Here is a 27,973-nt window from a genome sequence, read left to right as displayed (position 1 = left end):
AAGACAAAGAAGTCTAATCCATAGATCAGTGCTATAAAGCCTAATCCCACACTACATTGTGAAGCAATCCTAACACTTACTGGGCACTTCACATGTTCCAGAAATTAGTGAGTATTTTTCCTGCATGATAAGAATCAATCTACGAAACAATCTTGGCACATAAGGATTATTATTGTCTCTATTTGAAGACTGACAAAACTGGTAAAGACATAAAAGGACTTGCCCCAAGTCATAGAGTTGAGACTCCACTGACATTCAGCTCTGGTTCTGGTTCCAGAGCCCAGCTTCTTAGCTGCCAAACGATACCACCATCCACGTGGTCCTTCTTGCCTAAGTGCTTCAGGGACCAGCCTTGGGCACTGTGGGGGACCCTCCACCTTCACATCAAAGCAAACCCATACCATGCAGCTCTACCTAAAAATTCGGCTCAACCTTAGGGGGCACCGTGATCACTCTACTTTGTACATAAAACCTCTTCTCTGGGATTTTGATTCCTAGCAGACTAATGGGTGACATAGTCTCTATATTGCATGGTGATTAATCATTGTCATTGTTACTAGACACTCCAGGGTTCAAATACATTTCCTGCCATGACCCCAAAATCTTGGACAGAAACAAATTTTTAAAAATCTATCAGGGACACCTGGGTGGCTCAGTCAATTGAGTCTCTGACTCTTGACTTCGGCTCAGGTCATGACTTCATGCCTCCTGAGACTGAGCCCTGCATCGGGCTTTGCACTGACAGCACAGAGAAGGCTTGGGATTCTGTCTGTCTGTCTCTCTCTCTCTCTCTCTCTCTCCCCCTCTGGCCTCCCCAGCTCATGCTCTCTCTCTCTCTCAAAATAAATAAACATTTTCAAAAAAGTAAAAAATTGGGGTGCCTGGGTGGCTCAGTCAGTTGAGCATCCGACTTCAGCTCGCGTCATGATCTCGCAGTCCGTGAGTTCGAGCCCCGCAGCGGGCTCTGTGCTGACAGCTCAGAGCCTGGAGCCCTCTTCGGATTCTGTGCCTCCCTCTCTCTGACCCTCCCCCATTCATGCTCTGGCTCTCTGTGTCTCAAAAATAAATAAACATTAAAAAAATTTTTTTTGAGGTGAAAAATCTATTCAGTTTACTCAGCTTTCATTTCATCATGTGTAATAATACTACAATGACACCTAACGTGTTAAAATTAAATGAGATAACATGTTAAATGCTTAGTATAGTACCTATTTCATGGTAAATGCTTAATAAACATATTATCATCTGATATAGATCTATATTATATACAAATGTATAATTCCAAGACTCTAAAATGTTACATCATATGCATTATACATTATGCACCATAGTGTATATAACATATAATATGTAATATATATAACTATATGTTTTTCCTCTCGTTCCCATCTCATCTTTTAGAGGCTGCAGCACAATATACTTATTATGAATGCAGTTTTTGGAGCACAAATACATTTGTTTGAATCCTTCTCTTTCTACTGATGAGCCATGTGACCTTAGACAAGTCACGGGACGTGAATAAGAATATTAGTCCGTCTCATTGGCTGTCATGAGGAGTAAACAAGGCACAAATCACTAAGCAAAGTGACAAATAGCAAGCCGGTGATGACACACTTGAGATACAAACATCAGATCAGTATTCCTGCGGCACGGAGGACAGAGGGCAATTGGTGCTCCTTCTTCAACGACGTATTGATTTCTTGTGGTAGGAAAGAGTTATGCCTTTTTGAAAGCCTGTTTATCTGGCAGAGAAGTGCACACTAGATAGGCAAGAGAAGAGAAGGGTTGATGGAGACTGCAAGGTTTTTGAGAGGAGGGAAGGCACTGGGAGGAGGGATGGGAATTCAGTTGTCACAAAGAGAAGCTTTAGAGGATAGAGACATCCCAGGGAAGGAAAGAAAAGACTTCCTTTGTCTTGTTTACTAATTAGGATTTTATCCCGGAGCTTACACGCAGACAATAATATCCTGGTTTTTCTCTACTGGTCATGCTTGTTCCAGCACAGAGGCTGCACTGGGAGCTCATGAGAACACTGCCGTGGTGCTCCAGGCCAAGGAGAGGTGCTAAGGTAGTGGCAGTGGAGAATGCAGGACAGGGCTGTTTGAGAGACACTAGGAGTCACTGCAGCGTGATGATGGATCGATTCAGGTGGTGGAGCAGGGGTAGGGGAACAGTTGAGGTTGCCTTCTAGGCATTGCTTTGCGTGTCAGGATGAGCGACACCGAGAGGAGCATGATGGCGGAGATGCCTGTGGGGTACCCAATTACAGATGTCCCCCGGGCGATTATTTATATGGGCCAGAAGTTGAGAAGGGTCTGGCTTGGAAATAAAGGCCTCGGTGTAATTATGAAATAGTTGATGATGAAAGCCATGTGTTGGATGGAGTAGCCCAGGGAGAGGGCAGAGGATGTGGAGAGGAGAGGAGACCGGCCTGTGCAAATGGCTGCGGAAAGGGGGCGGGAAGGGGCCAGCAGAGGCGGGGGATGTGAGGACAGGGAAGGAGAGTGGAGTCAACGCATTGAAGCAGGGCCCCTGAGAGGGGGATGAAATTCACAATGCACAGAGCTGATGAGTTTTCCATGGTGAAGAGCCAACCGTCTGCTGTGGCAAACGAGCGGGAGGAAAAATACAGATGCAGACAGAGATAAGATATACGGTTTGTGACTTGTATCTTCTCAGGAAGAGGGGAAGCCCGGTGATGTACCAAGACTGAAATGAAAGTGTCCAAAGGCAGGGAGCAGTACTTGGGAAGAGTGAGGGAAGAGAGGCCGTTTCCATTTCGGGGGGGAATTGGTGCGTGCCGTAGAGGGCATCGCGAGAGAATTCAGCGTGTTCCATCACCTCCACCTTCTCTATTCCATGATGTAAAGTCTGGCTTGTATTAGAGTTCTCCAAGAAACAGAATCCACAGGAGGAGAGATATGAATGCAGAGAGAGATACGTAGATGGAGACAGAGATTTATTTATTATAAGCTATTGACGCACACAATTATGGACACGGAGATGGCTCGTGATCTGCTTTCTGCAGGCTGCAGCCCCAGGAGAGCCAGTGGTGATAACCTGAGAGCTCTAGTCAGGTTTTTAAGAAGTGGGAAACAACCGAGCAGTCAGGTTGGGTTAGTGTGGGTCTTCTCGGTTACCCTCTTAAGTAATGGGACAAGGCCTAAAGAAAGCTCTTTAGATTAATATACCACTCGGTCAAGGCTAACTTACATCTAGGTAGTTAGAGGAGTTTAAATCACCTTAAATCCTTATCTCTGCCTGATCAGGAAACTGTCTTACTATGGCTTTTAATTCCATGGCCCATCAACACAGGAAATTGCAACAGTTCTCTCAGCTTTGTAATGAGCTCTGAGTTGGAATCCTCGCTTGGCCACTAACCAGCGGTGAGACTTTGGGCAAATTAGTTCAGTGCAACTGCACCGGAGCTCAATTTCCTCATCTGTAAAATGGGAGCATTGAGGTGCACCTTGGAGTATTGTATAAAAGATTAGGAAAAAGTATTTATTAGATGTTGACATTAGTACTGAGTAACAGGTACCGCACGATACTCTCCTCTTTATAAAAAGAGTAAGTCCTTAAATAAGGAGAGAGGAGAATAATGGCAGCTGAGTCACCGTAAAGTAGAGGGAATAGATGTCTTCCTCTGTTCTTCTGGAAATCAGATCAAGGACAGGAGTGCAGAAATTGTGAGGAGACAGATTTAGGCTGACTGTGGTAGTTAGCCAAGAGAGAAGACTGTTCAGCTGAGACTCTTTGGCCGGAAACAGAATCTAGCTGGAATTTCCTAACATTGTCTCCCATTTGTCATTTCGTGTTTTTTTTTCATTCATCACGTTATTTTTAAGTTGCCATTTTATGTATGGCAAGCGATTCTTATTTTCCATTTAAGACGGCAATTGGTGTTTATAGTAAAAAGGGAGCCTAGTAAAAATAAAAACACTGAATAATAGTATTACGTGTATATAGCCAACACCCCGAAGGGGACCCAGGGATGCCTGATGCTTGGGAAATACGGGCTCGATTGAGAAGCATTCTGCCTGTTCTTCTAGCTCTCAGCTGCTATGGTTCTGCATTCATAGGACAGTCCTATGCCATGCTTGACAACTGGATGGCCGTGGTTCTCAAGGGCATCAATACAACTCCTCAAAGTGCATCCTGAAAATGTATAGGACGCATTTTCGTTTGTCCCAGGAATTGGGCATGGTGATCAGTCCTGGGAGCTGAGGATGCTGGATGTTCTGTGTCATCGGGGACGGTCCCTGACTCAAAGAATGGTTTTAGTGTTTTATATCCCGTATGATTTATGGGATAAACGTATGTATGTAATGACTGCGGTGCAGGCATGAAGAAATTGCTTACAATGATTACACACAGTCAGAGTGTGCTTTTCATGGTTTTCAAATAAGATAATTGCCCGAGAATGCAACTACCATGTAGAGTGAGAAAAGATCATAATTTGTTATTTTTAAGCTCTTGTTACCAAAGGTTGCTGCCCTTTAAGAAAATCGCCAAGAGTAATAACTTTGTGAGGTTTGAGTTGCCGATAGCACACGCTGAGATCGCCGATAGTTGCCGATGTCACATTCTTGGTGAGTCTATAATACTTGCAACATTTGACAAGTGCTGTCTTCCAAAGCATTCATGTGTCAGTAAGTCTATGTAATAAAATATATATAATAAATAATAATGAATAGTTATGTACATAATAAAACATTTATAATGCAGTAATAGGTTTATTTGTTTGTTTGTTTTTAGTTCAAGTTACATAACAGACAGTGTAGTCTTGGCTTCAGGAGTAGAACCCAGTGATTCATCTCCTACATAGGAAACCCAGTGCTCATCCCAACAAGCACCCTCCCTAATGCCCGTCACCTATTCGACCCACCCCATCACCCACCACCCCCTCCAGCAACCCTCAGTTTGTTCTCTGTATTTAAGAGTCTCTTATGGTTTGCCTCCCTCTCTCTTTTTATCTTAATTTTCCTTCCCTTCCCCAATGTTCATCTGGTGAGTTTCTCAAATTCCACATGTTAGTGAAATCATATGATATTATTTATTGAATTATAGATTTTATTTTATCTTAAATTAATTTTATTTCTTTTATATATTACATTCAGATGTTTCTGTTGACTTTTTTTTTTATTTTTATTTTTGAGAGAGAGAGAGCAAGCAGGGGAGGGGCAGAGAGAGAGGGGGATCCAAGGATCCAAAGCGGGTTCCATGCTGACAGCAGAGAGGTTCGAACTCACAAACTGGGAGATCATGACTTCAGCTAACGTCAGATGCTTAATCGACTAAGCCACCCAGGTGCACCTCTATTGGCTTTTCTTAAAATCATTTGAGTAGCTAGATTACATTATCTATGAATTCATGATTATTCATGTTCTATTCATCTCATGATTGTGCAAGGGGGACTTGCAAAATATTTGATAGAAAGTGGAAACTTGGGGATAAACCACTTTTTTCCCTGTGCGGTTGGGGCAGCCCTTAACTTCAGAGCCTACCTTCCCATCTGCAAGGAGGGGATTCTGTGAGCGTAAGGAGGGTTATGTCAAGCCCTAGAAGTGCTTAGCAGAGCACCTGGCACATGTTAAGCCCTCAGACTATGCTAGCCTTTCTTTATAAATTGTAATTTTACATGGATTGCTTATCCCTCTGAGTCTTGCCTGTAAGATGGGCTAAAAGCATTATCTCAGAGGATTGTTCAGAGAGTCTACTGATGGAATGTTTGCAAACTCAGCCCAGTGCTTGACAGATGATGGATTTTAATGCTAGCTCACTTTTCTTCATGTGTGTTAACCCTAACTGTACAGTCTTATGATTCTTGTTCCTAAAACCATAGCCCTCAGTAAGGTGTAAAGGACATAGAAGGCCCTTTATACATTGATCGTATCGAGGAAATAGATGACAACCGAGGGAGATGCAACTCTAAAGTTGGCTTTTATATGACCATTGCCTTTCTAAAACCCGTATGATTCTTTTTTGTACATTTGCAATGGGAAAAGTAAGCTTCAGATATCAAAATCAGATCAGAGGTCTTCAGGTATAAACTGTCTGTATTTTAGGTCATGCATGAGTTGAAATGGCAATCCAGAAGGTAATCTCAAGATAAAATGGAAGGGCTGTGCATCTTTCCACTCAAGAAAGCATCTGCATTGCTCACACACTTTGCTGGGGCTGGAAGTACTCTGCAAATTACCAACATGCTTATACTGTGAAGAGTCTCAGGACTTCAGTGAGTAAGACAGTCATTCAGAGCCCACTGTCACCTCCTGTAATTCACCTACCTTAACCCCAGAGCTGGGTATTGGTGGTGCAGAGGCTGCCCAGATTGCACGGGTGCTGATTAAGGACCCCTCGAGTGTAAGGAAATTTCAAGATCATTTTCTCTAGACTGCCTTTTCCCCTCTGAATTCCCACCTCCTCCTTAATGTTCAAGAAAAAATCATAAAGAGCATCTCTTCTCGGCTTAGACGTGGGTTTGAATCCTGATTCCGACATGAATTACCCATGAAATATCATTCAAACACTCATGGCTTCTGTTTCCTCATCTATAAAATTGGGATCTCAGACCCTCTTTATAATTAAATGAGATGTAAATAACTGAGACAAGAATTTTTTTAAAATTTTTTAGTGTTTATTTATTTTGACAGAGAGAAGGAGAGAGTGAGCAAGCAGAGGAGGGGAGGGACAGGGAGAGAGGGAGAGAGGGAGAGAAGGACAGAGAGAATCCCAAGCAGACTCCATGCTGTCAACAGACAGCCCATGTTGTCAAGCCCAAACGGGGCTTGAACTCACAAATTGTGAGATCAGAACCTGAGCCAAAATCAAGAGTCAGATGCTTAACCAACGGAGCCACCCAGGCATTCCAACTGAGACAAGAAATTATGAGTACATGACATACAAACCTTTTCCCAAGAAGGTAAGTGTTCTCCCCTAATGATTTTTTTTTTTTACTTTTAAAGCCATCCCCTGACTAAGCCAGAAACAATTGTTTCTTCCTATTTATTTCTCCAAAAGTTATCTGCATGTATCATGGGATACTCAACACTGTCTACCTGACATAATGGTAATTTCTTCTCCTTCTCCTCATATTGTCCACAGGAGGGAGGAGGCTGTTGAAGGTGACCATGTCTCATATTTGCACATTCCTAGCCCTGGAAGTTGATGACATATAATGAAGGCAAACACATGATAGGTTCTTAAGATGTATATTGCAGACATACAAGAACACCAAACAAACCATCAGCAAAATTACATATTCAAAAGAATGCCTGTTGGCCAGAAATGATAGACATCACCTTTATTTTTTTTGTTTTAATTTTTTTTAACGTTTATTTATTTTTGAGACAGAGAGAGACAGAGCATGAACAGGGGAGGGTCAGAGAGAGAGAGGGAGACACAGAATCTGAAACGGGCTCCAGGCTCTGAGCCGTCAGCACAGAGCCCGACGCGGGGCTCGAACTCACGGACCGTGAGAAGTAAGAAGGGGAGTAGATGCTTATGTAAGCTAAGATGTCTAGGAATAGATGTAGCTTCAGCTGAGTCGGGATCCTGGGTCAGGATGATATCACGAGGCTCTGCTTCTTTGCTCTGGGTCCTCCAGGTGGAACTCATTCCTGGGTCCCACCTGGTGACTCCAGTGAGTTGAGGTTTATCATCATGGCGGCGTCCATCCAGCACAAGCAACCATCCACTTCCCTGAGCACGCCCACAAAAGGCAGAGAACTGGGTCCCGATGACAGTGAACGGTCTAACCTAGATCATTTCTCTACGCCTGGAAACTAAGTCTGTGGTTGGAGGAGTCGAATGTATTCACAGCATAGCCCAGTCAAGGCCACGCACTTGGAATGTGGGCGGGAGGACACGGTGGGGGGCGGGGGGGGGGGGTTGGGGAGGAAGAGTCAGCTTTGTTTACCTTATGCTTGTGGACCGAAAAAAGGAGTGCTTGTTCTCTTATAGTAAAGTTAGAATACTGTTCTCAAAATAACAATACTCTGATGGGAAAAAATAATAAAATTCTACTCCAGTGGTCGAATTGAGAGAACTCCCTTATCATGAATGGAGACATATATCCCGGCCAACAGAATGGATTGTATATACATATACACACATTTATGCATGTTTATCAGGACATATGTATACACGTATATAAAGCATGATAAGGTGGCTCCCACAGGACTTCCACTGGGCTGCAACATTGCCCAGAATTCTTATATCACCAATTCCTTTGGATTAAAACCTCAAAGGTCAGTGGCAAAAGTGCAAATAAACTGGGTATATGGGGCCAGAAGACTAACTGTCCACCAGAAAACAATCATCCATTGCCTATAGTTTAAAAATATGTAATCTAAAAATGATAATCGAAGATTGTCAAATGAGGAAAGGACACCAGTGACTAAAAGGTCAATATTTATCCTTCCAGATAATGAAAGCTAAAGGTTTAAGGTCTTGCCCATTATTACATAGCTCTAGATTCAATTTGTTTCCTTATTTTTTTCTGTAGAATTCAAAGTTAATATGTATTAAAAGTTAATATTCTATAGAATTAAAAATTAATACAATTTATACTAACAATGGCCATTCTACTGGCTTTTAATGTTGAATCGATGTAAGTAATAATTGCCTGAAGGCCACGTTTGAAATTTTGAGCATCAGTTCCTGAAGACAGTGGCTGTTAATTTCACCAATGGTCTCAAGGTCTGACTTTGTTGAGATTAAGTGGGGTAAATTTCTCGACTGGATTAATGACAAGTGGAAGAAGTCTTCTCTTTCTTTCTTTTTTTTTTTTTTTTTTGAAAAATTCATTAGAGTTCCTTTTATCAGAAAGAAAAAAAGTCTGCATCCTGAAAATGATGTTCATAGTCAAGCTTAGTGTTCACTTAAAGTGGCCATTCACTCATTGAACAAATATTTATCGAACATCTAAATATGAGTTTAGGAAATGTGAACATGGCAATGTCAAAGACTAAAGTCTCTGCTTTCGCGCCGAGTTCATCCTGATGGGGGATAAAAAATGACAAACAAATGCATATATACTATCAAGTAATAACAAGCTTAGAGAAGAAAAGAAGTGCTTAGCCTGGGATTTTGCAGTATCCGTTTCTCCCCTAGTACCTCCCTGACCTCTCAATAAAGTTTCTCAAAGTTTATCATGACTCTGAATCCCTTGAAACACAGATTTTTGGCTGTGAACTGCCGTATGTTTCTGAAATTAGTCCTAGCATAAATGTAAATATCTCCTTAACACAAATCAGCTGGTTAGATTGTGCCTGTCGTATCCAATAGAACGGACTCATTCAAGAGTGCCTCCTGTGGACTGACCATTGGCGCTAGTGGGGAGAGATAGGAGAATACAAAATACTTGTGCCGAAATGTCACGTGTTGTGCTAACCAGAAGAAAATAGGAATACCAGAGGCACACAGCGGTCTTCCTCTGCGTTCTGAATCACAACAGACCCGGTGACTTCTCTGCCCAGGGGCCCGCCATCGCACACCTTGCAAAAACCAAAGGCCTTGCAACAGCGTGCAAAGCCCCACGTGATCTAGCCCTTCTGTCATTCCCTCCTCTTCCCCTTTCTCACTCTACCCCCGCCTCGCTCACTGTACCAGTGCTGAACATGGCCAAGAATCTTCCTCCTGTGCACCGATCTTTCCTTTTGCGTGCAGATCTTTCCTTCCCGGGCACGCTTCTTCAAGCCTTCGCTCAGACATTATCCCTCGGTGGGGACTGCCATAGTCACCCCATTTAAATTTGTAACATTCTTCTCCATTGTCCCTCTTCCATATCCTGTTTAATGTGTGGCCATAGAGCTGATACCCTGTCACATTTTGCCATTTACCTACTGATCACAGTTATGTTCCACCTCACGGCACTAGGATCCCAAATCCACAAAGGCAGGGAGTTCTGCCCTGCTTTCTTCTGCTGTATCCCCAGCTTCTGTCTTTACATTTCCACCATTTGTGACAAAATTGCTAAAGAGGAACGAGCATGAGAAAAACGGACAAAAGTAATGTGCATACTTTTTAGCTGGGCAATTTTCTCTTGAACCATGGGTCCCTTTTTAATCAGGAATTGGTGATGCACAAAAGCAATCAACAGATCTGAGAGAACTCAGGGGGATCACAAAGATCAATGTGCCGGCATCCAACGATGCGTTTCCTGTATGTTAATTACTTTCATTTCTCAGACCCGAAAGTCAGTCATTAAGCGTTTGGTTTGCTGGGCCTTTTCCTTTCTTCAGGTTGGGTAATGACATTTTTCTCAGGCGCTCATTTTCCCTGTGTTCCTGTTTAAAAATTATCTCACGCTGTTTCTCTTTCCAGAACAATTCATCACAGTTCCATGCTAATGCTATCTTTAGTCCCTTCTCTTCTTTTTTGGTGGCAAGTCAGGATATCTTTATTTTAATTCCTCCCCCAAAGTCATTTCGTTTTGTTTTGTTTTGTTTTTACTGTTAAATGTTGATATTACTTCTGGAATCACTGAGTAAAGTGCTTAGCAAATCCTATCTGCAAAAATCAGCATTAAAACCAGATCACACTGACCAAAACAACTATATCAGGACTCTGGAAATTGATCAAAGGCATCCGTCAAATTGAGAAGTATTTATGCAAGACAAAACTACTATAAAAAAAAAACCACTCACCCTAGATAAAAATAGTGACTTACCTTTCTTGTTTTCTTCTTGTAACCCACCTCACCTCTCCTCTCCCTGGCTCCCCCAGGCAGAGAGAAACTCTGGACACCATCAGATAAGTCTTCCGAAAGTCTTACCTGCCACTTCCAAATCTCACAAGAGGCTGTTCCTCTTGAGGCAAAACCAGACATAAACAAAATACACTGGAAAGCGTTTCCCAAAGTGGGTCACTTCTGTACGTTTTGACTTTCTACCATAATTTGCCCACTTCTGTTTTCTTTTAAGAATCATAAAGTAACCACTCTTGAATTTTGTCCAGCATTTTTATTTTTCACTAGTGGTGGGATGGACTATAGCAAGTCACATTTCTAGAGTGGAACACGGCTAGAAACACATTTCCAGTGGAACACATTTCTAGAGTTGACACGGCTAGATCAAGGGCTGGCAAGCTTTTCTGCAAAGCTCAGTTAGTAAACCTTTCAGGTTTTGAGAGACATATATGGTCTCTGTAACATATTCTTATTTTTCTAAACAACCCTTGAGAAATGTGGTGATGGATGTTAAGGAAACTTATTTGGGGGATCATTTTGCAATATACACAGATATTGACTCATGTTGCACACTGGAAACTAATGTAATATGTCAATTATATCTCAAAAAATCTATTGAGTCAATATTGTACCACCACATACTACATAGCAGACCCTTCACAAATCCTACTTCACACACGGCACCCACGGTTCTTGTTCTATAAATGCAATAACCTAAAACACTCTATTTTTCCTGCTTCTCCCACCCTTGTGTTGTTGTTGTTCTATCTTTTATATATGTTATAAGCCTCACCTGGCAAGGCAACTATTTTTGCTTTCAAGGTTAGTTATCCCTCAGGGAAAACATAAGAGTGAAAAATAGTGCTTCGTATTTCCCCAGTCGTGTGTTATTTCTGGTGACCTTAACGTTCTTTCCCGTGATCTGACTCTGCACCCAGCATCAATTGACCTCTGTCTGAACAACACTTTCTTATCACTTATAGGGCAGGTCAAATGCCAATGGGTTCTTTCAACTTTAATTTTACAAGAATGTATTTCACTTTCAGTTTTTTCGAAAGATATTTTTACTGGATATAGAATTCTGGGTTTCTAACTCTTTTTTTCCATCATTTTAAAGATGGGGGCTCATCTTCTACAGGCTTCGATTTTTTTTTCCCCCTGAGGAGAAGGCAGGAGATTATCCTGTGACTATTCCCGTATGTAGTGTGCTCATTTCGTTTTTTCCTGATTGCTTTATATTCCTGTTCTTGACCTTGGGAGTTCAGCAGTTTGACTGTGAAGTATGTAGGTACAGTTATCTTTGTAATGTTTCCTGCCTGGGGTTCACAGAGCTTTTGCATTTCTAAGCGAACATTTTTCTCCAGGTATGGAAAATTGTCCATCATAATGCCTTCATACAGTTCTACTCTCTTCTTCTGCAACTCCTGTTTTTTGTAGGGCAAACGATTTGGTATTCCCCTCAGTTCCTTGCTGATTCATTCATTCCTCCCCCCCCTCAATAATTTGTCCCTTTCTTTTGAGATTGAGCAAGTTCTCCTGATTTTTCTTCCATTTCACTGGCACTTGATTGGATCATACCTGATGTACTCTAAAGTGAATGTATTTTTGAATGCGTAATTGAATGAGTTTGGTCACATCTATACACCCAGAAGACCATAGTTAAGGAAATGATTATATTCACCACACTCAAAGCCCACCCCCCCTTCCCCTTTGTAACCCATCCATTCTTCCAAATCCAGTACATTCTGGCTGTCCTAGCAGTGCCTTTAAAGAATGATTTTTAATTTTGATGAGATGTTCAATGTACAGATTGTTATTAGCTCATTATTTTGTGTCCTTTATAAGGTAGTTTTCCTACTCTCAAGTTACTAAAATATTACCCTATTGTCTTCCAAATTTTTTATAATCTTAGCCCTTTCATTGAGGTATATGACCTATGTGGGGTTATTCTTTTGTGTATGGGGAGAAGTAAGATTCGATCATTTGTTTTCACATATGCTATTTATTTTGTTAAAGGCTTTTATGCATCTGTTGAGATGACCTATGATCTTTTTTTTTTTTTTTTTTTTGTCTCTTAGTATGGTGAATTACATAGATTTGCAAATTTTAAACCAGCCTTGCATTGCTAAGACCAACTCCTACTCAGCCATGGTACATTACCCATTTCAAATATTCTTAAATTGGATTTGCTAAAAAAAAATTGCTAAAAGTATGTACATTTATGTTCCTAAGGGATATCAATCTGTAATTTTTTGTTGAAATGTATCTTTTCAATTTTAGTATAAATACTTTTTTCTGCCCTACCTCTCTCTTCTTCTGTACATCAATTGCATGTGCATAGACTGCCTGAATTTATCCCGTGGTTTACTTTTGCACCTTTAATATTGTTAGGCCCTTTTCCCCTGTGTTTTTCACTGTAGATAGTTTTTATTGCTATGTATTGAAGTTCAGAAGTCTTTTATTTCTCAATGTCACATATGTTGTTAATCCCATCCAGTGTATTTTTCATGCCTAGATGTCTGATTTACATGTGTTTTATATCTTTGTATTCTTTTTTTTTTTTTTTTTTTTTTGGTCTTAAAAATACCTCTGTATTATACCTCCCCTCTGAGTCATAAAAACAAACTCCTTCTCTAATACATTTTACGTTTGACATATTTATACTTTTCTGACTCAATCCAATTGTATTTATTTATATACACATACATATGCATATGTGTTTATATATGTGTATGTATATCTCATTTTTATACACACACGTACATTTATTTACACACAGAAACTTCTGATCTTCATCTATCCTTTCCAAACTCAAGTCCAGTCTGGAGAATTTCCAAGGGGATTTCCACTTCAACGCACAAAAAAATACTCTCACAACTTAACTGCACATAATAAAATTGCCAATGCGGTTAAGTGAGCCATGTTTCAGAGTAGAGGTATGTACATATTTTTTATGTTTATTTTTTTAATTTTATTATTTTTTTTTAAATATGAGATTTATTGTCAAATTGGTTTCCATACAACACCCAGTGCTCAGCCCAACTGGTGCTCTCCTCAATACCCATCACCACCCCCCCCATCAACCCTCAGTTTGTTCTAGGTTTTTAAGAGTCTCTTATGTTTTGGCTCCCTCCCTCTCTAACCTCTTTTTTTTTTTTTTTACTCTTTAATCCCCATCCCCTATTTCCCCCACCCTCCACCCACCTCTTCTCTGGTAACCATCAGTTGTTCTCTAGAGTTAAGAGTCTCTTTCTTGGTTTGTCTCTCTCCTTATCTTTTTTTTTCCCTTTTCTCATCTGTTTCTTAAATATCACATATGAGTGAGGTCATACGTTATTTCTCCTTCTCTGACTTATTTCACTTAGCATAACACTCGCCAGCTCCATCCATGTTGTTGTAAATGGCAAGATAGCATTGGTTTTTTTATGGCTGAATAATTTAGTAGTCCAATTCCTGGATTGTAGGGTAGGTCTATTTTTAACTTTTTGAGGAACTTCCAGACTGTTTTCCACAATAACTCCAGCAGTTTGCTTTCCCATCAATAGTGCAAAAGGGTTTCTTTTTCTACACATCTTCGCCAACACTTGTTGTTTCTTACGTTTTTCATTTTAGCCGTTCTGACAGGTGTGAGGTGATATCTCACTGTAGTTTCGAGTCCGTTTCCCTGACGATGAGTGGCGTTAAGCATCTTTTCATGTGTCTGTTGGCCATCTGGATGTCTTCTCTGGAGAAATGTCAGTTCGTGACTTCTGTCCATTTTTTTTTTTAACGTTTATTTATTTTTGAGACAGAGAGAGACAGAGCATGAACAGGGGAGGGGCAGAGAGAGAGGGAGACACAGAATCGGAAACAGGCTCCAGGCTCCGAGCCGTCAGCACAGAGCCCGACGCGGGGCTCGAACCCACGGACCGTGAGATCATGACCTGAGCCGAAGTCAGACGCTTAACCGACCGAGCCACCCAGGCGCCCCAACTTCTGTCCATTTTTTAGTTAGGTTATTTGTCTTGTGGGTATTGAGTCGTATCAGTTCTTTATATATTTTGGATACGAATGCTTCATTGGATATGTAATTTCCAAATATCTTCTCCCATTCAGTAGGTTGTCTTGTTGATTATTTCCTTCATCGTATAGAAACCTTTTACACTGATGTAGTTCCAATAATTTATTTTTGCTATTACTTCTCTTGCCTCAGGCTTTCCTCTATTTTTTTAAACATGTCAAATTTTTATGAAAATGTCTCAATGTCCTTGTCAGTGAGTTATATCATCTGTGTTACTTCTGTGCTTGTTTCCACTGCTGGACTTTATAACTCTCATTATAGGTTATGTTTCCTGCTTTACATGCCTGGAAATATTTGACTGGATGACAGACATCATTAATTTTACCTTGGCTGGGATGGGGTATTTTCTTTGTGCTTTATTAAACTACTTAGAAACAATTTGACTATTTCAATCTTGATGTAAGGTTGTTAGTTGCATTAATCCTTTAATCTCTGGGTAATTTTGTTTGACTTCTGAGGTCTCACTGAATCGATATCCTTCTGAGCAGTCCACTGATATCCCATATGTTATGTTTTTTTAGTCTGGCTGATAGGGACATAAGCTATTATTTCTGTGCGAGTTTTGGGTTTGAGCTTTCAGCTTGTTCTTTTCCAGTGATTCTCAGGCCTCGTGGTGTTTTATTTTGTTTTGTTTTGTTTTGTTTTTTGTTTTGTTTTCTTTTGTTTTGTTTTGTGGTTTTTGTTTTGTTTTGTTTTGTTTTGTTTTTGCAAGGATGAACTTACTGGTTCTCTGCTAAAGTCAGGAGGATCCTTTGAGATCTCCAGAGCCTCTCTCTGTGCAATTCTCTCCTTTCATTTCAGGTTTTTTCCCTCCTATATTCTTAGAGGAAAATCCTGGCTCACTTGGCCTTCCCAAACGTCTTGTGCTTATTCTTCTGATACTCTGATTCCTGTCCAACTGAAAGACATTATATGTATGCTCCAACACAGAGGCTCCTTAAAAAAAGATCTGATTGTAACAGTTCCAAGAACCACAACAGGCCGAGTCAAAGGTAGAGTCCTGGCTTGCTCCAACCCTGTTCTCCACACCTCACAAGTGCATTGTACAAATGCCTTTCAAAAAAGAAGAGGAACCAGGGATATTTCCTCCTCTCCTTCCAAGGTAATAAAAAAATAAAAGAACCTTTTATAACTGTCACAATGCTGCTTTTTATCAAGGCCATCAGCTTCACAATACATTGCCTTATTTATTGTTTCCTTTTTTCTGGCGTGAGGTAGAGGGTCCTGTTGGCATATCCAACAACAGGGTAAGAGCCTGCGTATGTGTTTCTTTACATATAATCAGACCGGTTGTTGCCATTGCATTGTTTCCAAGGTGTTTCTTGCAGTCAGTTCTTAAAATGGGGAAATGTATTTTTACTCTGTATATGTTTGAAACATGTCTCTGTTCAAGGCTTTGGTTTCTCAGATGGTAGGGGCACTGTTTGCACAAGGTCCCAAATTTTGCAAAAGAGAAGGTAAGCAATACGTAGCCATAGAAACATGATGCAGTAAAACCTGTGGGTGATGGAGACCAGAGGATTGGGGTTTCTCAGATGGATAAAATCAGGATCCTTATGTAGAATTTTCATGACAGCTCTAGGCTAAGTCACATGGAATGGAAAAGGCTAAAAGCCTTAGACTTTTTTGACCGGCACATGGTGATAGAGTTAATACACGGCACATCCTTACCTTTCATGTTACAGACAAGGAAAATAAAGTTGAGATTAAAAAAAAGGACTTGTCCAAGTTCACCTACTTAGTACTTAGGTTCTTCAGGGTCAATGTTCTTTCAGTAATATCTGGCCACCACTTTTTATTAGCATGGCAAACTGGGACAAGTAAGCAAAGCCCTCTCAAACTCACTTTTCTCATCTATAAAATGGGACCATAGCACCTACCTTAAAGAGTTGCTGTGTGTGGTTAAATGAGCTTCCGTAGGTAATATGTATCAGGCAATGCCTGCCACGGACTAGATGCCTAAAACATTCTCTTTGAACCAATGCTTTACTCTTAGCAGTCAGATTTGCTCATGCTTTTATTAGAAAAAAAAATATCTATTGAGCAAAAACTCTGTGCCAGGTTCTGTGCAAAGCTATTTAGGCAGGAATGGCACTCAAAGTTCAAAAGTAAAGATGATCAGTATTCAAGTTACATGACAAAAGAAGCAAATGCTGTCATGGTGGTTATTAACATAAGGGTTTTTTTTGTTTTGTTTTTTAAACTTTAAGCTAGATATACAATGAATTTTTTTTTTTTTTTTAACGTTTATTTATTTTTGAGATAGAGAGAGAGACAGAGCATGAACGGGGGAGGAGCAGAGAGAGAGGGAGACACAGAATCAGAAGCAGGCTCTAGGCTCTGAGCCATCAGCCCAGAGCCCGGTGCGGGGCTCGAACTCACGGACCGCGAGATCGTGACCTGAGCTGAAGTCGGACGCTCAACCGACTGAGCCACCCAGGCGCCCCATAGGTATACAATGAATTTTTAAATAACAGAAAGAATGTTAATATTTCAACCAGAGCGTTTGAGAATTCAAACAGAAAAAACGTCATATCTTTATCTTCCTTACTCTTGATTCATATTTAGTATTTCTGACCAAGTCTGACAGTTTTGCCTCTATCCATTCATTTCTTCTTAGATTGTGATAGCATTTTTATCTGGCACATTACATCCCAGAATTGAAACTCTATTTCCTAATATCTCCTGCAATTTTGTGTAGCCATGTGACCGAGTTCTGGCTAATGAGTGGTAAAAATAGAAGTTTTTAATTTTATAAAGACCAATTTTAAAAACTTATCTGCCACAGTTTTCCAAAATAACAGATTTTCTCTTGTGTTTTCCTCTAGCAAGTTCATAGTGTTCGGTTTCACATTGGGGTCTGTGATGTATACTGAGTTATCTTTCATAAATGGTACAAAATATAGGTCAAAGTTCATATTCTTGCATGTGGGTATCTACTTGTTTGAGTACCATTCATGAAGAAGACTATCCTTTCTCCATTGCATTGTGTTTGCATCTTTGTTGAAAATCAGTCGCGTGGAGGGGGGGGTCCTTTCTAGACATTCTACTTCCTTCTATGGATGTATTCATCTGTCTTGATGTTAGAACCACATTCTCTTGATGATTGTAGTTCCCCCTGAAACCAGGTAGAGTGTGTCCTCCAACTTGGTTTTTCTTTTCAGAGATATTTTGGCTTCCCTACGTCCTTTGCATTTCCATGTGGATTTTAGAATCAGATTGTCAATTTAAAAACAAAGTTGGTTGAGTGTGACAATCATGGAATTTTCTTCCCATAGAAATATAATTAAGAATGAGTGTCACCAATGTCAATAATAATTGATACCTTTTGTGTTTGTTATGGTAACCAAATAATAATTCATTATTTCATTCTATTTCCATATGTTGCAAAGATCTACGTAATTATTACGGATTAAAATGTATACCTTTCACCTATTACTATGTAGTTCTGCCTGAGCACGTTTCTGTATTTTGAACTGGTCCTAGTCTTCCGCAAAGAAGTTATACATAGAAGGATGTGTAGTGTGGAGCTGGCACAAACAAAAATTGGAATGAACAAAATTCATTTTGTTCAGGAATGCACAAAAATTCATTTCCTCCTGGATTTTCTCTTTTTCTATAGATGATATTCCTGTAGAAATTGAGCCAGCAGATCCTAACGTCCCTGTGGTTTTATTCTTTTGAGTGCCAAGTGTATAATTGGATTAAGGGTATAATAATAAGAACACAAATGCACTAATTTCTTATCAATGATGGGCACCAGCTAGACTATATGAAGTTCCATTTCTTACCCAACACTATCATAAACACAATATTCCTAGCCAGTTTTCCTCATAGCTACAATACGATGATAATTAACGTTCATCAGGCAACATCGAGGAAAAATACTGCAGCGTTTTCTGAATCATCAAAGGAATCAAATTCCCTTCAGTTAAGTTAAATAGTAATCAGTCCCCTGCTTTCTTTAAGACTGGTGAACGCATTAGCCCTAACTAGCAGTTTGATTTTTTTAAAAAAATTGCAACGTCCTTGATTCGGGGTAAACTTCTGCTTATAGCTATAATGGAATAACAGGCACCAGATGGGCTCATCACCTCCAATGGCAGAAAAACTGAGCAAACTATCTGAAGCAGTAATAGCTATATACTGGACAATAGCAGCTCAGGATAGTAAACTCTTGGAGAAAGAAACCAACAAACAAGTTAAGTCCTGTGGTTATTCTGGCCCGCTGCCTAGGAACAGCATCAGGGACACAGCTCAAGGAGTGGGAACCCCCCAAAAGCCCGACAGACCCTCTTGGCTGGTCCTGCCCCTCTGAGTCCTCAAACCCAGCCAGTCTGCATCAAAGCGCAAGCCAGAGTCAGGCATTCCCTTGAGTTATTGGAAGAAGTGACCCTCCAGTCACAGAGCCAATTAAAGCTGAGCATCGTCCAAGAGGGCAAGTGGAGACAAGGCCACGCATCTCCTGAAGAAATGATTTTCCAGAATAGACCAGCAAGGGCAGAGTGATATTGAAACACAAAGAACCGACACCGTGTGCCTGGAAGATGTCAAAGTGACTATCTTGAGAGATCAATCCTCTGCTAATCCCTTAAGGACAAGCAACTCTTATATTTACATCACATCATTCAATGAAACCTTAGCATAGGGGGCATATATAGTTGCCGATAGGAACCAACTAGGAAGATATATTAAGCCTTCATCCCAGAACGTGGATGGCAAAGTCTTAGTCACTCTTAATAAAACCTGAGGTTGGAGAAACCCTTGAGGCCTTGTAGGTAGATATATGAACTGGATAAAAATGTGACCTTATTGCAGACTTGATTACAGTGTTCAGAATGACAAATCAGTTAAGAAGTTCCCTGATTATTAAAGAATAAAACAATTCCTCCCTGGATTTGCCACACACAGCCCCAGTAGACACAAAGGGTAGAAAGAACAAAAATATAAGAACATTTTCAGTGGGGGGAAGAAATGGAAAAGGAGACATTTTATTTGACTTTGACATATGCCAGTTGAGAGAAACTAACTCAGAGAGTGTTGCTTACAAAATCAAGCTTGGGGTCCAGCCTGGTGCATTTCTGACTCGACCACAGATTAACTGCTCTTGACTAGTTATTTAGCTTCTCAAAACCTCAATTTACTCATTTGAAAAGTGAGGGCAAAAGGAACATCCAATCTCACAGAGCTGTGGGGAAGTTTATATTAGATCACATGCTCTTAGTAGAGAGCCAACAAATAGTAATAATCATTCATCCACCACCCATCAAATAGCAAGGTTCTTCTATTTCTGCATCAGAACTCTGGTTCACATTCTGGATCAAGATTCCCAAAAAGCCACAATGATTGTTATAACCAGTGAGTCCTACTTTATAAGTAACAGTGGGTCTTCAGGTACCTTTCGGAACGTGTGTGAAAATCAGTGATATTAAACATGTGAGTCAATGCATTAGCAATTCCTGTGAGCTCACCTAAGAATTCGGAGTTCCATTTTACAGACAGGGGCATTTGAAGCTCAAAGAGGATAAGCACTGTGTCTCAGCCTCTGGTGTGTGAGTCACTGTCCTTGGGTTCAATTCCCAGCTCCTACACCTATCAGTGTATGACCTTGGGCACATAAATTTAAATTCATCTGCGAACTGGAGATAAAGCTAGGCTCTCTATTCCTGGACTGCTGGGAAGTCAAAATGAAGTATTTCATATAAAGCTGTAGAACAGCACTGGGCACGTGGCAAGGACTTCATAAATATCAGCCATTGCCATTGTTATCTTATTCCCAGTGCCATGGCTGACCTTCCTTCTAGAGCAACAGTTCCCAGCATGCAGTTATCTGCATCAGCGGCACCAACATCACCTGGGTACTGGTTAGAAAGTTTAAAAAAATAAAAAATAAGGCAAATTTTTAGCTCCATCCCGGATCTCTCGAATGAGACATTCTGGGGTAGGACCAGCAATCTGAGTACCAAGAACCCTACAGGTGCTAAAGTTTGAGGACCATTGTGATAAAGGGAATTCTGAGCATCTTCCTAGATACCTTCATTTTTCTACCTGTGAATGGGACGAGGCAGTAGCTGTAGAGCCCTCATCCATGTACCTACTTTGACATATGGATTGAGAAGGTTCTGTGGGTCCTGTGTCCCCACCCCTCTCCAGACATGCCAATGTGTACAAGATCTTGATTTATAGTTGGAGAAATTCTCTTATATAATGTCATAGTTATCATATACTTGCCCAGATTCATGACAATTGATACTTTGCTTCTATTTACCGACCGTATTGGGCTTTATGTTACATCAATCAATAAGACTGAGGAGAAGGGTGAATATATAACACAAATTCATTCACTAGTATTTCCCATTCTTCCCTTCCTCCTGACAATGATTCCCAGAGGCACACCTTTAAATACTCTTTCTGGTCTTCCAGAAGGATGGAGAAACACACATATTATTCCACTGAAAATGCCCTCCGGACCTATAAGAAAGATCTCACCTGCAGTCAAGTATAAAGAAGAGATATATATCATCAAACTAGAAAGTACAACACAATGGTGGGGGTTTTTTGCCCCCCCCCCAATTTTTCTAATTAAAAAATTGATTTAAAAGTCAATTGGGAGTAGGGGCGCCTGGGTGGCTCAGTCGGTTGGGTGTCTGACTTCGGCTTAGGTTATGATCTCAAGGTTTGTGAGTTCGAGCCCTGCGTCGGGCTCTGTGCTAACAGCTTGGAGCCTGGAGCCTGCTTTGGATTCTGTGTCTCCCTCTTTCTCTGCATCGCCCCCCCCCCCCCCACCCTGCTCATGCTCTGTCTCTCTCTTTCAATAATGAATAAATGTTAAAAATTTTTTTAAAAAATCAATTGGGTCTAAAAACTTTAAATGAACAGATAGAAAGAAGGCAGAAGTCTTACTATCAGACAACCTTGAAAGATATCCGAAGGAAAAACCATCTCAAAATTCAAGACAGACCTGATTTTCAGGCCCATCTGCAGCACCAAAATCTTTGTCACTTTGAGCAAGTCAATTGTCCATTCTGCTCTCCAGGATCGCTAACTAGAGGAAGAGGGATTCTTACACTGCCTATTAGCTATTGTCAAACTTTTAAGGAACTAATGAAGTTATAAATATAGCAGGATATCAAAATACCACCAGGAGGCACGATTTTATTAGCTATTTCAGGAATTTAGACAATAAGAAAGGTTTGTATGCAGTAGATTTGGAGTCAAACTTAGGCCCAAATTCTGGGTTCAGCCCTAAGAAACTGTTAGCTTGTAAGTTCTTCGATGTCTCTCAGCCTTATTTTTCACAATATTCCAACACCCATTTCATGGAGCTGTTACAATGTTTGATGTTACTTAGATGGCCTAGAGTTAATTGTGTGAGGCTCAGAGTAGATACTCACTGAAGATTAGGTATTATTGAAATGCATTAAATAGAATACTTAAGGCAAGGAAGGCAGAACAGAAAACTAATACTATGGTCCCATTTGTAACAACCTCAGTCTCCTACCCTCAGGAGTAGATTACTTATCATGGACACGGACATGAACTTGAGAATGTAAAGAAGGACTTGATTTCTTAATACTTAAAAATGTCCTCACTTCCTGTGAGGCAGGAAGTGTCCCTGCTTAACAGTAACATCTTCCCAGAAAAAAAAAAAAGACCAAGAAATGTGAAAAAGTCCAAGATGTCAATCTTGGGGAACAATGAACAGGTGACTCTGGGCCAGTTCTTTAAGCTTTTGAAGCCCACTTTCCTTCCTGTTAAATAGATGCCCTGCCTGCCTCCAAAGTTAGTTGCGCAGGTCACATATAATAATGCGTTTATTTTTTTTAGGTTTATTTATTCATTTTGAGAGAGAGAGACAGAGAGGGAGCAGGAGAGGGACAGAGAGAGGGTGACAGAGAATCCCAGGCAAGCTCTTCACTGTCAGCACAGAGCCCAATGCGGGGCTCAATCCAATGAACGGTGAGATCATGACCTGAACCGAAATCGAGAGTCAGACATTCAACTGACTGAACCACCCGGGCACCCCAATGTAATCATGTGTTTATAAGCTCTCAGGATACTGTCGAAAATCCTGATGTTATTGGGTTGTTGTTGTTATGGTGATGACGGCCATGGTGGTGGATACTGTTATTTTGGCCATTGCATTAAGAATTCTAGAAACATAAGACAGACAACATTCTAGCATTGTTTATAAATTATTCAAGAAGCCACAGCTGATCTCTATGGGCTATCACAATTAGGAGCCATAAGTCCTTTCGATACAAAACAGATTATGTATATATTAATAGAAGAAAAGATAAATGAAAGTCACAATATGTGTTTGTAAGTGAATAAGGTAGGCCTGCAAGCCTACTGGAATCACAGGCTCCGTGGGATGGAAGGAGGAGTGTGGTTCATTACAAACAGTGTAATTTTTCAGCATTTTTCACTCTTCAGTTATCCACATCCCTTGCAGTAAGAGTTTGCAATTCCTCCTATTGAAGATGCAGAGTCATTTCCCTACCCCTTCACTCTTGACTGGCTTTGTGTCTTATTTTGTTCGATGAGATGCAGTGAAGATTCCAATTTTAAGAATAGGGCCCAAGAGGCCATGAGTTTCTTGGTCTACTGGATCCCTCCTACTACTATATAAACAAATCCTAGCCAGCCTGCTAGAGTATTAAAGACCTCATCGAAGGCACACGTTTGTCTTAGCCAGGACCATCATCAACCAGACTACAGCCAATCACTCCCAAACGTATGATAGTTTTCAGCCCAGGTTGGCAAAGCCACTTGCACCCAGATCAGCTGACTGCAGACACATGAGGGAGCCCAACCAAGACTGAAGGAACGATTCGGCTGCCCTCTAGACAATGTGAAAAATAATACAGACTTACTGTTTTAAGCCATTGAGTTTTGAGATGGTTTGTTACATAGCAACTACTAACTGATACAGGAACTTAGAAACCGTAATCCAATCTCCCACATGATGTTGGAACCCCGTCTCCAACATACCTGCCAAATGCTTATCCGGACATTGTTAGATCGTGACTAGAAACCTGTCTTTTTTGATGTATGGACCCTCTCCTGCCATAGATCATTCTGTCTCTGGGCAGTTCTGGCTGCTGCAAGGCTTTCCTTTATGTTGAACAAGGTTGGTACCATAAGATTTCTATCCCTGGATTTAGTCTTCCCCTTATGCTTGCCCCAGAGAGGCGGACTCGTTCATCTCCATTTCACCTAACTGAAAGAATTCTCAATTCAGATTACAACTAGAAATGTTTTGAGTCAGCCCCGTTCTCCCGAGAGGATGAGAAAAGTTTGCTTTGCTGGGCCTGTTTTCACTTTATTCCGCTTGGTCTGGTTTCCGCCGTGAAAGGAAAATTAAAACATTCCAGAAAGTGTTTCCTTCACTGTTGAAGCCAAGAGATGTGAGAATCTTCAGAACTAAATCTGTCCTGGTGAAATGAAGGAAGGCAGCTTCCTCTGGATCAGAAATGAAGAGCCAGTAAAGACAATTAGTGAGTATAAACTGACTCTACGGACCTTTGAGAGGTGAGCAGGCCATCTAGACTGCTAAGTTCTTCATTGGGCTGTTTTATGGGCCAAGGAGAGAGGAGATGCATCCAAGGGTAGGAACTTCTGCTGGCCCATCTGGTGACCATTTCCTGAGCTATGCTAACCAAGGCAGCACCTTTGATTGTAGACTTGGCCTTATCGACCAGTCTCTCCAGTGTTCCTGTTCTCTGAGTCGAGTTCTGGACATCTCCTCATTCTGGTATCTGGAATGGAGAATTTCTCATCCCCTGAATTAATTTCCCCATTCATTCGTTTTTATGTTACCTGTGGCAAGCCACTTGACCTCTCCAATTATTCAGATCCCTCTTTTGTTACGTAAGGGTCATTAGTACTAATTCACGAAAATGCAGTAAATATTAAATGTGATACTGTAGGTAAATCTCCTAACAAAGGGCAATAGATATTCAATATCTGAAAACTGATGTTGGGATCAGCATTAGAATTATTGCTAATAATGATAGTATAGAGATTAACCTTTCACAGATAAATCAAAGCTGTATATAATCCCAAAGCTTTCAGTGTTGACTTTTCCTTTTTATAAAAGGCTCATATATCTAAGACTGCCTCAACACTGAGCTTATTTGAGTCTCAATGAATTTAGTGGATGAAGGGCATACATGGAAAATGGCAGGCTCCTCTAAAGACTTGCATATTCAGACATGCTCGAAGACAGCTCGAGGACTAAAGGAGCCCTGGGAGGGAGCTATTTGCCGAAGGACCAAGAGGCATCATGGAATATAATCTGTCTGGAGGGAAAAGAGAGACAGAACATGTGCGTCTGCTCCAAGGCAACAGGACAGGGACAAGGGATCGTGGTGACTCCGAAGCCAGCTCAGGAAATATTTTTAAATGTCTGACATCCTTGCTGTCATGAACGGACTCCTGGTTTTATAAAAAAAGAATTGCGATTAAATAAAGCAACCAACATGGACCACCAGAAGAACAAATAACAGGGGCACAGTCACCAGTTTCTAGAGAAAGGGTGCGCTCAGCAGAAGTGGGTTTTCTCTGTACCCCTCGCCATGTCCCTGGTAACGCAAGTATATGATTTCTACTAGTCTTTCGGCTTTACTGAGATATAATTGTGGTGATCATTTTGCAGCACATAAATGTATCAAAATGATATATTATACATCTTAGACTCACGCAGTGTTACCTGTGTACTGATCATCTCTTTACGCGTCTCAGGAGATTACATGAAAACAGAGACCTTGTCAATAATGTAAATGAATACTGTAACTTTTAAATTAAATTTTTCCTGATTATGTGAACGACATACGCGCTTTATGAAATTGTAAGAATAAAGAAAAGTATAAATAAGTTGGCTGGCATTTTTAAATTCACTTTTAAAATTAACACGAAATTCTTCTATGTAAACAGGATACAGGAGACTTCCAGAATTATGGTACAATGACCAGTAAAACTTAAAGTAAAAAAACCTTTATTTTCAGTAGAATTTCACAAATAGTAACGTCCACATGCCAAAAATATTGAGCACTTGCTGCAAGATAAAGAAAAAACTAGATTGGATTAAAGACAGTGTCAACATGGCCAATAATTTGCCACATCTCAAAGAACAAGATGCTTAGGAATTACGAACAGGGACCCACACAATCCTGAGAGAAGCTCTGTATCATTCCCTTCATGGAAAATATGACAGCCCCAAGTGGCAGAGTGGGAGATGAAGAAAAATCAGGGACTTGAGGGAAAATACCACAGTCCAAAAGATTCTGAAAATGGATAACTAGGAGAAAAAGGAGGAAACTTTCACATGCTTAAATTATTTTTTTTCAAGAGTCAAGAGGACTTTGAATCTTTAAGAAGAGATCTTAGGGGCACCTGGTTGTCTCAGTTGGTTAAGCGTCCATCTTTGGCTCAGGTCATGATCTCGTGGTCTGTGAGTTCGAGCCCTATATCAGGCTCTGTGCTGACAGCTCAGAGCCTGCTTCAGATTCTATGTCTCCCCCTCTCTCTGCCCCTCCCCCACTCGCTCTCTCTCTTCCTCTCTCAAAAATAAATAAAACATTTTTTAAAATGAAAAATAAATTAAAAATAGAAAGAGAGCTTGCAGTCATGAAAAGAAAATAATTTCATTTCAGGAAAGACTACAGGAGGTGAAAGGCACATTTATCATAGTAAAAGGACAGTGGGATCAGTACACATTCGTTGGGACTAAAAGAGAGAACAAGTCACAAATTGTGGCCAAATTCAATTGTGGCCAATTGAAGCCAACATAGGACACAGATTACACAAAAGGCAGAAGAAAGTTTATAACTTTAATGAGAAAATAACAATAATGATAAAGAACTTCCCCAGCTCAGAGAAAAATATGAAGCTTGCAAATGAAAACTACATACCAGGCAATGTTAGTGAAATAATACCAATCCCATAACACAATTTGTCTTGGTATGTCTTTTTAATGTCCAGCTATACATAAGAAAAATGTCCTTCAACCCCCTGGGGGGGGGGGGTGGAAAGAACAACACAAAACAGTGTCTCTACAGAGGAGCACAGGTTAATTTGGACTCAGAAGGCACCTCTACCAGAAGCGAACTTTTCTAAGTTTGACGCAGTCTTCAGCCCTCCTTTAATCACGCATCGTTTCCAGTCACTCGGCTCCCCTCTCAGTGAATTGTTAGAGCTTGGAGAACCCAGGATGTGTCAAAGAGTGTGAAAAGAGTGTACAAAAGTAGTCGATACGCACAGCCAAACAGGACGCATCTTCCTCTTTAGTGGGTTCTCTGAAGACTGGGAGAGGTAGAAACGTAGACAAAGATAAAACCAAGGGTGGAAAGCAGGAAGATATGCCCAGGTTGCAAATGGAACCCAGAGTACTGGTGTCTAATCAGATGGAGGCTGGGAATGAGAAGGTTGAAGGAAAACCCTGGCACAGGCAATGCCTGAGATGCATTCAAAAATAGATGTAGGATGGATGGATGGATGGATGGAGAAAGAAAGAAAGAAAGAAAGAAAGAAAGAAAGAAAGAAAGAAAGAAAGAAGATAGGTGTGAAGGTTAATCAGACAACAAGGGGATGGGGAAGGGAGGGCAGCCCACACAGAGAACCTGAGTACCACTGGAGGTTGTGCTCAAAGGAACAAGCACAGTTTGACGATTCTTACTCATGCCCAGAATTTGCCAAAACTCCCTAAACTTCTACATCCTCATCTACGAAACAAAGAAAATGCTAGGACTATTGTGAAAATAAACTAATGTAACCTTCTAAGACTAGTGCCTGGCACTCAGCGAGTATTTGTTGCTCTTACGGTGATGATGGGGGTCCTCTTTTCATCTCCATCATCAACATCTTCCTCCTCATCCTCACCATCCAGTCTGGTAGATGTGGGGAGTTATATTTTATTTCCCCTGTTGCCACTTGCAGCTTGAATGTAAGCAGCTTGATCTACTTCTCTGTGCCACTATTTCCGTCTTACGAAAATAAAGCTAATCGTGTCTACCTCGTGAAATTCGTAGAGAAATTCAGTGACATCATAAGTGTAAAGTACCCGACACATAGAAGGGGGTTACAAGAACACCTGTCCTTTCAAGTACAAAACACACAAAAGCACAAAGATCCAAGTACAAATACACTCAAGATTTCGTCGGAACACTATGTCTAAAGAACCAAGATATTCTTAGGATTCTACCCAACGTCTTCAAATG

At 40.7% G+C, this 27,973-nt stretch overlaps 1 protein-coding gene across 1 annotated transcript in view; it reads left to right on the top strand.

Moving 5' to 3' along the window:
* LOC132664682 (uncharacterized) overlaps positions 1 to 27,973 on the top strand; it is a 39,641-nt gene that overhangs the window by 996 nt on the left and 10,672 nt on the right. Inside the window, 4 exon segments of the mRNA XM_060611542.3 lie at positions 4,083 to 4,151; positions 4,195 to 4,297; positions 4,489 to 4,592; positions 6,302 to 6,366. Coding sequence (XP_060467525.3) covers positions 4,083 to 4,151; positions 4,195 to 4,297; positions 4,489 to 4,592; positions 6,302 to 6,366 — 341 coding nt within the window.

The sequence above is a fragment of the Panthera onca genome, chromosome F2 (genome assembly GCF_046562875.1).
Source record: "Panthera onca isolate mPanOnc1 chromosome F2, mPanOnc1 haplotype 2, whole genome shotgun sequence".
Classification (NCBI taxonomy): Eukaryota; Metazoa; Chordata; class Mammalia; order Carnivora; family Felidae; genus Panthera; species Panthera onca.
The sequence above is the reverse complement of the archived record's forward strand: the minus strand, read 5'-3'. Positions and strand labels throughout refer to the sequence as shown.